Source organism: Myotis davidii, unplaced genomic scaffold (assembly GCF_000327345.1).
Source record: "Myotis davidii unplaced genomic scaffold, ASM32734v1 scaffold144, whole genome shotgun sequence".
Lineage (NCBI taxonomy): Eukaryota > Metazoa > Chordata > Mammalia > Chiroptera > Vespertilionidae > Myotis > Myotis davidii.
Window position 1 is genome coordinate 383,617 of NW_006297066.1, and position 16,022 is coordinate 399,638.

Below are 16,022 nucleotides of genomic sequence, written 5' to 3' on the forward strand. Positions count from 1 at the left end.
TTGACTTGCGGATATTGTACCAACCTTGCATCCTAGAAATAATTCTCACTTGACTATGGTGTATATGCTTTTTAATATATTGCTGAATCTGAATTGCTGATATTTTGCTGAGAATTTTTCCATCTACTATGTTCATCAGGGATAAGGGCCTCTCTCTTCTCATTTTGGTTCCCCTATAATGCGAATGCTGATATGCTTGATGTTGCCACAGAGGCCCCTTCCTCTATCCTCATTTTTTTAAATTCTTTTTCTTTTCCTGTGTTGACTGAATGTTTTCTGCTACTTTGTCTTCCAGATTATTGACTAGAAACTCTGCTCCATGTGATATACTGATTCCCTCTAATATATCCTTCATTTCAGTATTATTCATTCCTGACTGTACTTTTATATGTTTCTCTTTTTTTATTGTTATTTTTTGTCTCTGTGTTGGAATTCTCACTGAGTTCATCTATTATTTCGCTAAATTCATTGAGAATCCTTGTAACCAGAGCTTTCAAATCTGTATTAGGTACACTGCTTGCCTTCATTTCACTTAATTCTTTTTGTGGAGTTTTGTCTTGTTCTTTCATTTGAGACATGTTTCTTTGTCTCCTCATTTTGGCTGCATCCCTGTGTTCATTTCTATGTATTAAATATATATCTGTTATTTCTCCCAGGCTCAGCAAAGTGACTATATATAGTAGGTTTCCAGTGGGGCTCAGTAGCACAGTCTCCCTGATCACCTGAGCTGGTGCTCCAGAAGTGTCCCTTGTGTGGGTTCTATGTGCCATCCTGTTGTAAGCCTTGATTGTTGTTGGCACATCAGTGGGCAGAACTGACCTTCAAGCTTACTGTTGTGAGGGCTACTATAGTGGACAAGATGTTCTGTAGGTGCTGACCTGGTAAGCAGGAGTTACTTTAACAGGGTTTGGTGCCAATGGAATCTGCCTTTTAGATGTGTCATTTGTGGACCTGGGTGGGTAGTGTTATAGTGTAGTAAAATGCCAGCCACCATGTGGTGTTGTAGTGGAGCCTCTGGGAGGGCTACAATGTAATCCAATGTCAGCTGCCACTTGTGTCCACCTTGAGGCTACTTGGTAAGAGCTAGAAAGTGATCTGTATTTGGTTGCCACTTGTGCTGGTCTTGGAGGCACTTGTGAGAGGCTATGCTATGAATCAAGGCCATCTGCCACTAGTACAGAGCTTTGGGCCCTTTGATGCATACCATGATGTGACCTGAGATCAGCTGCCACTTTTGCTAAGCTTGTCACTGCTTAGTTGAAGTTCTGTTCCATGCTAAGGCTGGCTGCCATTTATGCGAGGCTTGGGACCACTTGGTGGAATGTACAATGCAAGCTGAGGCCAGTTGCCACTTTGTACCTGGCTTGGAGCTGCTTAGCAAGAGGTAGAGGGCATGGCCAGGCTAACTGTTGCTTCTTTGGGATTTTTGGACCTTTAAAAGATTTTGGGAAAGTCGGCAGCATGAGCCCAGGCAGACTGCTGGTAAGGAAAAGCCATTGAAAGAGGTTTCAACCCAGTGTATGAGTTGTGTGGGGCCAGGTCTCAGGAAATCACCAACACAAGGTGAACAAGTTAGCTCAGATTTGATCCCAGCTTCAGCCTGCAAGCTTGGTGGGGGGAAAGTTCGATAAAGTAATAATGATGCCTGCCAGCACTTCTGTCCCTGAAGAAAGCTGCCCCAACCCCTGCCTCTCCAGCCTTCACGCTGAAGTTAATCAATTCAGTTCCGCTCTGTATGTATGTGTCTGGTGCTTTTCAAGCTGCTGCCTCTGAACTGAAGCTTAAAATGAGTGACTTTGTGAGTGAGAGGCCATTTGTGGGCCCCCAAAAGAATCAACTTGGTCTCTAGCAACCCTCAAACTTACTCAGATGCTATCCCTGCTGGTTTTCAGTTAGACGATAATGAAGATTCCTCTTCCCAACACTGCTTGTCTGGTTGAAGAGCTACATTTGGGGCTGGGACCACTCATTTCTCAGGTGAAAACAATGCAGCCAATATACCTCTTCTGATTCTTACTCACCACACTGTGGGTGTGTGACCTCTCTGTTCTATGTCTCCATCTCTCCTACCAGTCTCCAAAGCGGCTTCTTTGTCTCCTTATAGAAATTTATTTCAGTTAGTCCTCAGGTGGTTTCAGTAATGGCTGTTCTATAATACAGTTGTGATTTTGATACAGTTGTGGGAGGTGGAGGGCACAGAGATCACCTACTCTGTCATCTTGACCCTGTAGCTTTAGAATTTGGACATTTTGAACATGTATTTGAGCCATTTCTTAGAATTCTGTTTTGAGGATAACCATAATCAGGTCATCTCCCTGAAGCAACATTTAATTTTAATAGTTAAGCATATATCCAAGTTAGGGTTCTAAATTTTACATACATGTATTTTGTTTTGGAAACTTTTACATTTTATAGAAAAGTTAAACAGCAGTACAGAGTGTTCCTACCTAGTAGTCACCCAACTTCTTCATAACATAGTACACGTGTGAAAACTAAGAAATCAACAGAAGTATAATATTATCAACTAATCTACATATTTTATTCATATTTCAACAGTTTTCCTTCTTGTGCTTTTTCTATTCAGGATCCAAGACATGATAGCAGCTTTCACTTAATCATCATATATCCTTACTAACTAGTATACTCCTTTGATCTGTGGGAGTTTCCCATTATTTGTTTGCCATGCCCTTCAACAGTTTTGAGGAGGACTGGTCAAATGTTTTATAGAATGTATCTCAAAATTTGGGGTTGTATGAGGCTATCTCTGGATTATATTAGGGTTATTTATTTTTTAGAACAGCGGTTCTCAACCTGTGGGTCGCGACCCCTTTGGGGGTCAATCAACTCACAGGGGTCGCCTAAATACATCCTGAATATCAGATATTTACATTACAATTCATAACAGTAGCAAAATTACAGTTATGAAGTAGCAACGAAAATAATTTTATGGTTGGGGGTCACCACAACATGAGGAACTGTATTAAAGGGTCATGGCATCAGGAATATTGAGAACCACTGTTTTAGAAGAATAATACAAAGGCGAAGTATATGACTGTTGATATTACCCTATCAATAGTGAAAATCACTGCCAGGTTTTATTATTCTTTGAAAGAAAGCAGTAAATTTATCCAATACTCATGAAGAGAAGACTTAAGTTCCATCTCCAGGTGGGAGAATTTGTAGCATATATTATTTGGAACAAACTTCTTAATTGTAATGATAGATGCCAAAACTATTTCTAGTTCAGTTAACAATTACAGTATATGATTATCTCACAACCTGTATTCCAGGCACTTGACATAAATTATATACTATCTATTACAAAGGACCAACCCACACAGACATCAGTTTAGCTTCATTTCTGAACCCCAGTCAGATTCTCTGTTAGATAATCAATTCCTCAATATACAACTAAGATGCTGAGCTTAGGTAATATCTCATTTTTTAGCAGTTTTAAAGGTTATTCTTTTTAGATTTTTAGGTATGTAATAAAACCACCTATAAATAATGATACCTATTTTCTCCTCCCTAATAATTGAGTGTTGTATTTGTTTCAAATCTTGAACAATGATTAGATTATTGTATGAATGCTGCCAATATTTCATATTTATTTGATAACAACTATTTAAGATCAATATTTTATCATACATAAGAAATGTTCTGATTTTATCAGAATTATATGTTAAATTGTACCTATTACTTTTTTGCTAACTATTCAAATTATCACATGGCAGTATACTATAATTAACCACTTTATATCTGCTCTCACTTTGTCTAAAACCAAATGAGGAAGCAGAGTGGTTTTATTCATTTATAGAACCAAAAATGAGCTTCAAGGATGTTTTCAAGACCACTAAAAAGATATATAGCTAGGTCTATATATATAGATATGTAGATATATAGATATATTATAATGTTTTAAACTTATTTTCTAAAACTTCTGTAATTTCAGTGTGTATTTTCTCTTTGACACAAATATTGTTTAATAAATTTTAAATTTCTAAGTAGATTTTTTTGTTCCAGACTTTGTTACTATTTTCTAATGTTATTGCATATTAATAAGATAATCTTTCCTGTTTTGTTTCTGTCTTGAAAATTTTCTCTAATGTCTACTACATCACTTCAAATTTTTATATATGCTCCTTGGACACTTAAAGTCATATTCTTCACTAACAAGATACAGAGTTCAAATTATATATCTCTCTACACTTGTTTTGAACCAAGATCAATAAATTAAAGTTTGTTTTAATGTTCAAACTTAGTATTTGTCTACTTCCCCTTTCATTTCTGTTTCAAGAAGGTTTCACCCTTTGATAATTTAAAGTATCCCTCTTTATATTGTTTGTTGCTTTTTGTTTTTTAGAATTTTTCCACTATTAAGTCATGATTACTTCTTTTTATCATTTGTATTTATGTGGTATACCTTTACTCATCCTTTTATTTTCAGCATTTCTCTAATTCACTTTGATTTTAGGATGTTTCTTGAATATAGAACTGTAATTTTTCTCTTTAATATTTTGAAAGCTTCATAGTTTTATTGAACTGCTTATCTTTGTAACTATAAAGGAATCAGAGGTCCTCTATATGTTTACAAAGTGTATTTTCCTAATATAAGCAATGATAATCGTATTTACTCTTAATTTTTCCTCTCTTCTTTCACCAAATTTAGTCAATAGTCCTATATTTCTACTATTTCATTTGTCAGCTTACATGGGTATCATTTGACTCTTTGGATCTACTTCGCTTTCTATATTTCCTCAGTCTTTTCCCAATTTATTATAATTGTACCATTTCTAAATTATTACATGATATAAAAAGTAAATTCTGGTCTGCAACTCTAATTCGAACATTTGTTTTAATCTTGGTTTTACTGTTAAATTAATGCATTGCTCTCCAATAGTCCTTAGCTGTAGTCTGCCTAACTGGCTGGACTTCATTTCCTGCCCCCAAAATTTCCTAAAGTATTATTCAGAAATACACAATTACTTGTAGTTAAAAATTGTTTGTAAGCACCCTTTTTACTTCAAGTATCCTTTGTCTCACATTTTCTTCATTTCAATACCTTATGGTTGGTGCTTTACGTTACCTATATTGAAGGTTGTTGTAGAAAAGTTAAGGCAAGACTCAAAATATTTTTTTCTCCTTATTTGCATACTGCAAAGTATTCTTTACTTACATTTAAATCCAATAGTATACTTTTGTGCCGATCATTCAAGAAATTTTCCCTGATAAACAGTATGACCTTTGGTACAGATGGCAAAATCTTGTATTAGGATTTCACTAAATTACAGCTGTATATTTTTGTTTAGTCCAGTGTCCAATTTTCTTACTTGAAAACACCATTTATGCTATTGTTGGAACTTCTGCGCTTTCTACGTCTATAATTTTCTCTGTAATCCTTGATATAATCTTATTAATACATATTATTTGCTCTGTTTCCAATTTTATCTTCCCTGTATCTTAGAATGCTATCCACACAATTAATTTTCCTTGAGCTTCTTCTGATTTCATTTTTATTTGTGTGAAAGTTTTTTTCCTTTAATTTTTCCCCAAAGTTATGTAAGCTCGTGGTTCAATACTTCCATGTTATCCTACCATTTCTTTCAACTTCTTGAAAAGTTTAGTAGTTGTCCTTCCTCAGAAGCAAATCATTTATTTCTTATTTTTTTAACTTATGGTAAAATTTCTAATCACAATTATGTACTCAATAGCAATTTTTTCACATTTCTATATTTTTAAATGTGCTTTCTTTACAAGTTTTAAGAGGTGCATCTTGGTTAGAATCTTTTATTACTATCTCCTAATCAATTTCTTTAAGTAAGCAACCCTTTTCTTTTAATATTAAAGTACGTATGTTTCTCACTTTCATTAATCTATATACTGTTCCCTCATAAATGGGTAACTCTTTCCTACTATCTGGTTACACTGAATCAGTCTTCATATCATTGCTATCTTTATTCTCCCATACTTAACTATTGTTTTGATACCAAAACAAAAATAATATCTTTTACCTGGATTTTGTGCAGTTTTCATCAGTGTTATCAGTAAACTCTTGGTAAATTTAAACACTAAAAAGAACTGCCAACAGTAAGGTTCTAAGAGGAATCCTACGTAGCAATATTTCAATAAAAGCACAAATTTTGGGTGGCTCATTTGCATAGAAAATGGATTTTAAAAAAGAGTAATCATGCAGTGGTCAAAACAGTATAAAAAAACTTATACCAGCAGGTGACTTTTAAAGTAGCTGACTTCTGGACTTTGGGGAAAAAAGATATTTTAGGAGTTTTAAATCACAAAACTGATCAATAAGCCCAATGCCAGTAAAGCCCAATGTAACAAATAATAAAATACTGATGTAGCATGTAAGCAAAGAAATAGCTCTAAGGAAATTTTAATATACATGATATTCCCTGTGTCAAGTAAATTTTCATTGAAATCATATCCATATGTACTTTACTTTATTTGATGAAATATTTTATTATTATCCTTAAAATGAACAATATTTTTCAACAAGCATATAAGAGTACACTATGCTACTGAAATTGTGATCTTTGTTCTATAATCTACTATTAATAAATATTGTTTTATAAAACATTTTTGCAACTTTTGCCATAAGAAGCTATTTTCCATTGTAAGATTATTCCAGTCAGAATACATGTAAAATTAGATATAAAAGGAGTAAAAATACAATTTCAGTAGACATTTCTATTAATTCATTATAAAAAACTTCTACTTACTTGTGACCTAAATGCTTCAGAAAGTATCCCAAAACCTTCAGAGCTTGAACCCAAATACTTTCACTTTTTGAAGCCAATAATTTGTAGATTACCCTAAAAATATAAAAACCAATGATCTTTTAAACTTCTACAAATATTGAAAATATAAGTACTGTATCATTTACAATTAAATGACACATACATAAAATATAAAATTCCACTCAGGATTTCAAGTTCTTGGAAAAAAGAAAAAATTAGCACATTTTATTAATTTTTATTTAAACTTGACCTTCAAAAATATATTAACAAAAAACTATGTCTCACTTGTTTACATAATTACTTTACAATCTTCATAAATAAAGTTAATCTTCAAAGTCCTTTATTTTGTCCTCTTGCTCTAAAACATTTTTCATCTATATTATTGCCATTGCCCTAACTCATCATCCCTAACACTGATGAATAAAATAATTGCTCTAATGATCTCACTACAATTTTGTCCCTCTCCAACTCTTTTCCACACAGTTGACTATATTTTACAAAATGGAAATCTGAGCAAATAAGTTCCCCATTAAAAATTCATTAATTTTCATCAACAACAGAACAAAATCTAAATTTAGCATTCTATGGACCTTCCAATCCTGGCCATTATTCTAGCTCTTGATCCTAAACTCATTAATTTTCTTGTGCTCTCTTTGGCTGAATTATACCATACTCTCATTTTCCTGCAAAAAAACGAGTTGCTCTTCCCACTTCTTGAAATATCTTTATATTTTTAAATTTATCTTTATTGTTGTATTACAGATGTCGCCTTAATTCCATCCATTGAACCCCTCACCCACTCCCAGGCCTTCACTGCACTATGGTCTGTGTCCATGGGTTATGCATATATGCATACTAGTGGCCCTGTGCATCCTTGCACCGGTGGGGTCCCTCAACCTGGCCTGCGGACATCCCCTGAGGGGTCACAGCTTGTAAGAGGGCACAGGCCAGGCTGAGGGACTCCACCGGTGCACGATTGGGGCCAGGGAGGGACCAGGGTGTGTCTGGCCCATGTCACCCAGTCCTCATTGGGGCCGATCAGGGCCAGCTAACTGGGGAGGTACCACAGTAGGTTGGCCGGGTGGGGAGGGACTGAGAGAGGGCTCCAGGGTGTGCCCGGCCCATCTTGCCCAGTCCCTATTGGCCAGACCCCAGCAGCAAGCTAACCTATCGGTCGGAGCACATGCCCCCTGGTGGTCAGTGCACATCATAGCTACCGGTTGAACAGTTGAATGGTCACTTAGGCTTTTATATATATAGATAGTCCTTTAGTTAATCTCTTTCTGTCCCTCCACCCCCTTCCATCTGAGATTCCACAGTCTGTTTCGTGGTTCTATGTCTCTGGATCTATTTTGTTCAACAGTTTATTTTTGTTCATTAGATTCTACATATAAGTGACATCATGTGATACTTGTCTTTCTCTGACTGGCTTATTTCTTAGAATAATACTCTCCAGTATAGTAATGATTTAATTACTCTTCTTGAGACCTGAGATCCATTTTCTATACACCTCATCAGGTAAGTTTTGGAGGTTATATAGCAGCTTCCTCCATTTATTTCCCTTTAATGAGTAAGACTGCTATATTTATTCAAAAGTTCATAGAATAGGGTCCATTCTATAAAGCACAACTGTACGCAATTAAAGTCTATTAAAATACTAATATTATACTCATACCTTATTCCATTTCTTTGATCAAATGCTGGTATCATTGAGGCTGGATGTTCTGACATTAAAGCCACTAGTAACTGTAATACATCATGAATATTTTCATCCTGCATAAGAATAACAAAAATTTATTTAGTTAAAACTTTATGCTATGCTTTGAATAAAATAATTAAAATAGAAGACCCAGACCATGTCCTACCTCATGCATTGTAAGTAGGTAATTTAATATACTCTGAAGTTCATCTTCTTTGACCCCTCGATCCTAATGTTTAAAAACAGTATTAAGTTAAATCTAAAATTAAAACTTTAATTAAAGGCATCAAAATGAGCATTTTTAAAGAAATTTTTAAAAACTTAAAAGAAGTAATGTTTTAGTTAAAATATCTAGACACTTCATAATCAAGAGACTATATTACTTCAGTTTAAATAAATAAATATTTAGAAATTTATATCTATTCTCTAAAGTTGTTACTATTTGATTGACATTCCCTACAAAGAGTTAGTATATTTTGATCATGTTATTGTATCAATAATCACTATTTTTTAACATATACTCTTTTCTTAAAATAATGCAAATTACTGCCCCTGCCAAGGGGCTCAGTGGTTGACTATCGACCGATAAACCAGGAGGTCAAGTTCCATTCCTAGTCAGGGCACATACCTGGGGGGGCATGCAGGAGGCAGCCAATCAATGATTCTCTCTCATCATTGATGTTTCTCTCTCTCCCTCTCCCTTCCATTATTAAATCACTAAAAATTAAATAAAATTATAAAATAATGCAAATTACTATAAAACTTCACAATACTGAGAATTTTATCTTTATTTTCCATTTTAAAAATATTATTCTTTTAAAAATCCTACTTTGATAAAATACATTAATCTAAGCCTTATTAAAAGAGGATACACAATTTTCTGGAATAAAATCTTTATTCTTGTTTCATATTCACATGTTCCTTGCCTTTGTGCTATAACGCTTAATACAGAGGATCTCAAAAAGTAGTTAACAAAAAGTAAAATTCAACAAAAGTTAATACTAAGATTTATAAAATTTTGAAAGCAATCCATGAATTTTTTGTGCTAATTTTATGATGATTTTAAACTATACCAAAAATTCCTTTTCACCTAATATATTGTAATTCTGAATTACATAAAATTATTTTACCTTTAGTATTAGCTGTTTCAGAAAAAGTAGCATAAATGCCCGTAGTGATATAATTTCTTTTTGTGATGGCCGCGGACCATCTGAAATAAGACAAAAAGGAAAAAAAAAGAAAAACAGGAAAAAATGTCATGATATTAAATAAGCTCAATGCAATAATGTTAGGATAGTATGGAATTCTTTAATAGTTATATTTGTTATAATATTCATTACTACTAATGCCGCATAATTTCAATTATATCAGAGAATCTAAACATTAATTTTTCAGAGTTTTAGCAATTTCAAATTACTTACTAAATGTCAGATTTGAGGGAAAGAATTACTTTTAAAAAATTACATTACTATACATTGATAAATGAATAATCATCAAGTAGTTACACAGATATTTTTTCCCACTTCTATTAACTTAAGAGGTTGGTTCCCTTTTCCCCTTCAAATCCAAGGTTTCCCAATACTTCTTCCATCCTAAAACTGGTCTTCATTTAAAAAACAAAACATAGAAAAAGCGATACTCTATCGTAATTATTGGTTTGCAGGTCTTTTCTTCTGTCACCTGTATATACCAAATACATATTATAGTGGACTCTCAATAAATGCTTGTGAGTCAATAAATGAAAATGATACATATATATTAATTACATCATAATATCTAAATTTCAAATTAATTAACTACAAATATTTTATTACCAAAAAATAAGAATATACAATAAGCACATGTAATATATATAATATACAAAAATTAAATTATATCTTTAAGGTAGGTAGCTAGAACCATGATAGTCCTTAAACATCAAACTTTCCTTAATGTAACCAGGATTTATATAGCCCTTCTGTAAGTTTTAAAACAACAGTCCCTTTATGTGTCATTTCTAACATCTCTTATTTATTCAGCAAAAATTAACATGTAGATTATTATATCTGAAAGCAAATTAACATTCAAATAATCCACTCTTTTTATTCTTGAGAAAGAAATATCTTCCCCATTTTCCAAGACTGCCTTCTACATCTTTGCCCCACTTTGTCAATAGTACAAAGTACCCTATCCTCCCTATCAACACTTGGTATTACGTATTCTTAAAAAATATTTTTCACTGTGAAAAAATAGCACTTATACAGAAGATATAAATGTACAATTTAATGAATTATTATAAAATGAACACCTATTGTGAAGAAACTGAACATTGAGAGCAGCTTTTTAGGTGAAGAAACTGAACACTGAGAGCAGACTGGCAGGGAAACCCATTAACCAGTTGAGTGCAGGGAAAGAACTGTACAAAGTGGAGAGTGAGGTCCTGATTTAGGTCATTTGCAGATTTCTATTTCTGTTATATAAATATTCCCAACATGATTGATTTCAAGTTCAAGGCAGCAATGGTTAAGTACCAGTTTATAAAATCCCTGAATATTTAAACATTGGCTGTGGCACCAGAACAACAGAATCCTCGCCCTATCTCTGATCACATCTCCCATCCAATCCCAGTATCTTAGTAAAATTATCTTAGTTTTATTTATAAATTTGCCACTATTTAATGAAATTGGACAAGTTTTATATTACCTTAATACATGAATATTTTTATTAAGTTGAGGGTAATAATAGTGCTTATGTCATAGGATATTTTATGAGAATTAAATAGATCAACATATGTAAAGACATTAGAATAGTGCCTGGTCCATTTTAATTGTAAGTACTCAGTAAATGTTATATGTAATTATTTACTACTGTTATATATTACACAATGTAAAGAGCAGGTTGCATAGAAATATATAGGTATGTATAAATTTTATGTATGTGAATAATATGAACTAATTTTACAAAATAAAATACAAATAAATTTGTCTTACAAATATAAAACTGAATGACAAAACAAATGATAATACTATTCATGTAAAACACAGAAGCTAAGCAATACTTTAGGAATACAGACATAAATAGCAAAGGAGTCAAGCATAGTAAAAAATAAAAAGTACTCAAGTAAAGTAAAAGCACAATGAACATAAAATTAAAGATGGGGTAATCTCTGGGCTGGAAAGGGGAGAAAGGTGTGTGCACCTTCAGACAGGCTTAGGATAATGTTCTATTTCTTAAGCTTAGTGTTACTTATATATTTACACATATAATACCACTTTGTGTTTATAATATATTAAAAACACCTATAACTTGAAACACCTATGTATATACATGAGCAGGAAAAAATATGGCATGTTTTAGTTAAAATATCTAGACACTTCATAATCAAGAGACTATATTACTTCAGTTTAAATAAATAAATATTTAGAAATTTATATCTATTCTCTAAAGTTGTTACTATTTGATTGACATTCCCTACAAAGAGTTAGTATATTTTGATCATGTTATTGTATCAATAATCACTATTTTTTGATCATGTTATTGTATCAATAACATAAGACAGCATATGTAAGGTTGATAATCTTGGCTCCTTGGGAGAATATTATTTTTTATTTATAAAATTTTCTATTATTCCCTTTGCTACCAAGTTCATGTATTTCTATGATATTTATAATATAAATGTTTTTACAGTGAACCATATAAAATAACAATTTAAGAAACAAAAGTGCTAATCAGAATCAAAGCAAAAAAGATTATACTTCACGAAAAGTTCAATAAAAAAGCTAATGAAGGACAAAGTATATTTAATGTGTCCTTAAAGCATTTTAGTTTAAAAGAGTATTGATAAAATAAAACTACAAGTTTCAAGTCAGAATTTCACATAACACTAAGTAACAAAATTTCAGATGGATTAGAAAAGATGTTCATTTTATATTTACACATATAATACCAGCATGGCTCATTGGTTAGAATATTGGCTTGTGCACCTGAGGGTCATGGGTCTGATTCCCAGTCAAGGACACATACCTGGGTTGCAGGTTCTATCCATGGTCCCAGTCGGGGTGGTTCAGGAAGCAACCAATTGATGTGTCTCTCTCAAATTGAGGTTTCTCTCTCCCTCTCTCCCACTCACTTCCCTTCCACTCTCTCTAAAAATTAGTGGAACAAATATCTTCAGGTGAGGATTAACAGCAACAATTGTTTAAAACAACTAATTAACAAAACTACAGTTTGAAAAAATAAATCAAAGCATAAAGAAAAAGACATGTTCACCCTGACTTATGTGGCTCAGTTGGTTGAGCGTCATCACACGCACCAAAAGGTTGCTGGCTCGATTCCTAGTCAGGGCATATGTCCAGGTTGCAGGAGGCAGCCGTAATGTTTTTCCCCTCACATCCATGTTTCTCCCTCTCTCTCCCTTCCTCTCTCTCTAAAAATCAATAAAAATATATTTTTTAAACAAAAAAATGGGGGGGGGGATGGCAATGATGGGATAAGGACACATATGTAATACCTTAATCAATAAAGAAAAAAAAGGAAAAAAAAGAAAAAAAATATCTTCCCAAAAGGAGGACCTATGTAATACTTTCAACAATAAAGAATGCACACACACACACACACACACACACACTAGAGGCCCGGTACACGAATTCGTGCACGGGTGGGGTCCCTCGGGGTGGCCTGTGGAGATCGGGCCCCAGCTCATGCCTCCAGCCTCACAGCCCCAGCTTGCGCACCCCAGACTTGCAGCTCCGCCTGGCATCCCGCCTTGGCCTGGTGCCGCCCCCTCACCTGCTCCACCATCCCACCTGCAGGGCAATCTATCAGGCTGGGGCGCCACCAGGCTCCCTCAGTGCCTGGGAGCCGGGTGGCAACCCCATCCCCCACCACCGCTGCTAGTTGCTGTCTGCAGAGCGATCAGTGGGGCAACTGGGACCCCGCTTGCACCGGCCTTTGCCTGGTGCCACCCACTCACCTTGTCCACCATTCCGCCAAGGTTCCACTCTCATTGGGGCCCATTAGGGCCGGCAGCACCTCCACTGCCACCTGCTGCCAGTGCCATGCTGCCCCCTAGCGAGCAGTCGAACTCCAGGTCTCCCAATTGAACAACCGCCCAAGGGGACAATTTGCATATTAGGCTTTTATTATATAGGATATATGTATATGTATACGTATAGGTATATGTATATGTATATATGTATATGTATATGTATGTATATGTATATATATATTTGGTTTCTCTTTTCTGTGGCCAGTGACAGCAGGGCCTAAGAGTTCAGAAGGTAGCAGAGGCCAAGGAAACACAAGAGGCTGACATGGACCAGGAGGCAACAACCATCAGGGCAAGGCAGGAAACAATAGAGGTCAGTGGTATGCAGTGGCAAAGAAACAATGGAAGTCAAGGAGGCAATAAGGATCATCCAGAGTTAAAGTTGTGGAAGGAGTGTCAGAGCCAAGTGGCATGTCATTGCTAAGAAGGTGATGGTGTAGGTGCCAGAACACTGGTTTTATAATGTAGAATATGCAAATATCCTACATAATAAACCTATATAATAAAAGGGTAATATACAAACTGACCCAAACAGTGGAACGACTGGGAACGACCAGTTGCTATAACGCACACTGACCACCAAGGGGCAGACGCTCAACACAGGAGCTACCCCCTGGTGGTCAGTGCGCTCCCACAGGGGGAGCTCCGCTCAGCCACAAGCTGGGATGATGGCTTCGAGCGCAGCAGTGGTGGCAGGAGCCTCTCCCACCTCCGTGGCAGTGCTAGGGATGTCCAACTGTGGCTTAAGCCCACTCCCCCCTGCCAGAGGGATGTCTAACTGCCAGCTTAGGCCCCATCCTCCAGGGAGTGGGCCTAAACTGGCAGGTGGACATCCCCCAAGGGCTCCCAGGCTACCAGAGGGATGCCTGACTGCCAGTTTAGGCCCGATCCCCCATGGAGGGGGCCTAAGCTGGCAGGTGGACATCCCCTGAGGGTTCCTGGACTACAAGAGAGCACAGACTGGGCTGAGGGACATCGCCCCCCCCTTCCCCCGCCAACTGCACAAATTATTTTCATGCATCAGGCCTCTAATACAAATATATTAAAGATACTGGGAGTAAGATTTCTCACTATTAAAGGAAGAAAGCTAAAATATAATACATTTGAGGTTATATTGAACCACATAATTTTGGGCTAGAATTGAAGGTATGAACTCACAGTTTTTAATATAGTTAGATCAGTTTGGATGAATGCATGTATTTATATTTCTGCATCCTTTTCACTAAAAATGCCCAGAAGCCAATGACACCAAAGAAGAATAAATACAACAAGCACATTTAACACTGAAATTCTGGTTTCTAAAAACTATATTTACCAAAACAATCCAGGGCTCCTTGAAGAAATGGGTGAATCCAGGACTGGGATGAGAAAAGTATAAGATGAACAAAGGTCATCTTATACCGGAAGGCAAGGAAGTACCAAAACAAAATATGGACATCAGTCATAAAAACCCAAGAACTCAAGTGAAGGGTCTCCTAGTGGCAAAATCTGAGACAACTTGAAAATAAAAATAAATGATCATACAACTGAGGGGATAGGATAGTCTTTGGGTTACATCAAGGCAGATTTTTTAAAGTTTCATGAACCACCCCATACTCATTCATATACATACTATAGTGTTTTGGATTTGGGTTTTTTTTTTGGGGGGGGCGGCTGTTTTGCAAAACAGTAGCAAACTAAACTATCAGCAATAGAAATATTAAGGTTCCCTAAACCTAAAATAATTACTGTCTGGCCCTTCCCTGAGAAAGCCTACCAACTATTGATACAACATACTAAATAAAATAGGAAACCTTGAAAAATGTATACTAATATTAAAAATGAGCAAATCAATAAATGGAGTAGAAAAATGAGTTATTTCTACAGTAGAATTCAAAGAAATAAATGCTAAAAAATATTGCTACTTGGCAGCATTCATAGTAAAAATCCATTCTGACAAGAGTTATAGATGAATCAGTGAGTTTGTTTCGAAAGCAGGATATTTACATATCTCAATGTATTTTCCCATGAAATACTTATAAAAGAGAAAGAAGTAATTTTATAATTAAGAAACTAACAAAACAGAAACAGACTCATAAATACAGATAAAAGACTGACAGCTGTCAGAGGGTAAGAGGGAAGTGGGGTTGAGAGATGGTTGAAATAGTGAAGGGATTAAGCAACAACAACAACAACAACAAAACTCAAAAAACGGTATGATTTTTTCCCCAGTAATTATGAGCGGGAAAAGGGGACGGAAGGTTAGAAGAGGATAAAGGGGGGATAAAGGGTGATGGAAGGATACTTGAATTAGGGTGGTGAACACACATTACAATATACAGATGTATTATAGAATTGTACACCTGAAACCTATATAATTTTATTAACCAATGTCACCCCAATAAGTTCAATAAAAGTTTTTAAAAAGAGAACCCTGGTAGAAACCACCATAATCAAATGATCAAAATTAATACCAGTAGCAAAAGACAACTCAACATCATGTGCCCCTTGATATGATGCAATGAGAAAGAACTAATATGATTTCTATGTAATTATTTCCAAA

At 35.1% G+C, this 16,022-nt stretch overlaps 1 protein-coding gene across 1 annotated transcript in view; it reads right to left on the minus strand.

The window, feature by feature from the left end:
- Positions 1-16,022, minus strand: part of NBEA (neurobeachin) — a gene marked incomplete at its 3' end in the record, with an annotated part of 537,034 nt that overhangs the window by 307,960 nt on the left and 213,052 nt on the right. Inside the window, exons 14-17 of the mRNA XM_015569799.1 lie at positions 9,585-9,664; positions 8,621-8,683; positions 8,431-8,528; positions 6,738-6,830 (exon numbers count right to left, since the gene is read on the minus strand). Of these exons, the coding sequence (XP_015425285.1) occupies positions 6,738-6,830; positions 8,431-8,528; positions 8,621-8,683; positions 9,585-9,664 (334 nt within the window). The remainder of the gene's footprint in view (positions 1-6,737; positions 6,831-8,430; positions 8,529-8,620; positions 8,684-9,584; positions 9,665-16,022) is intronic.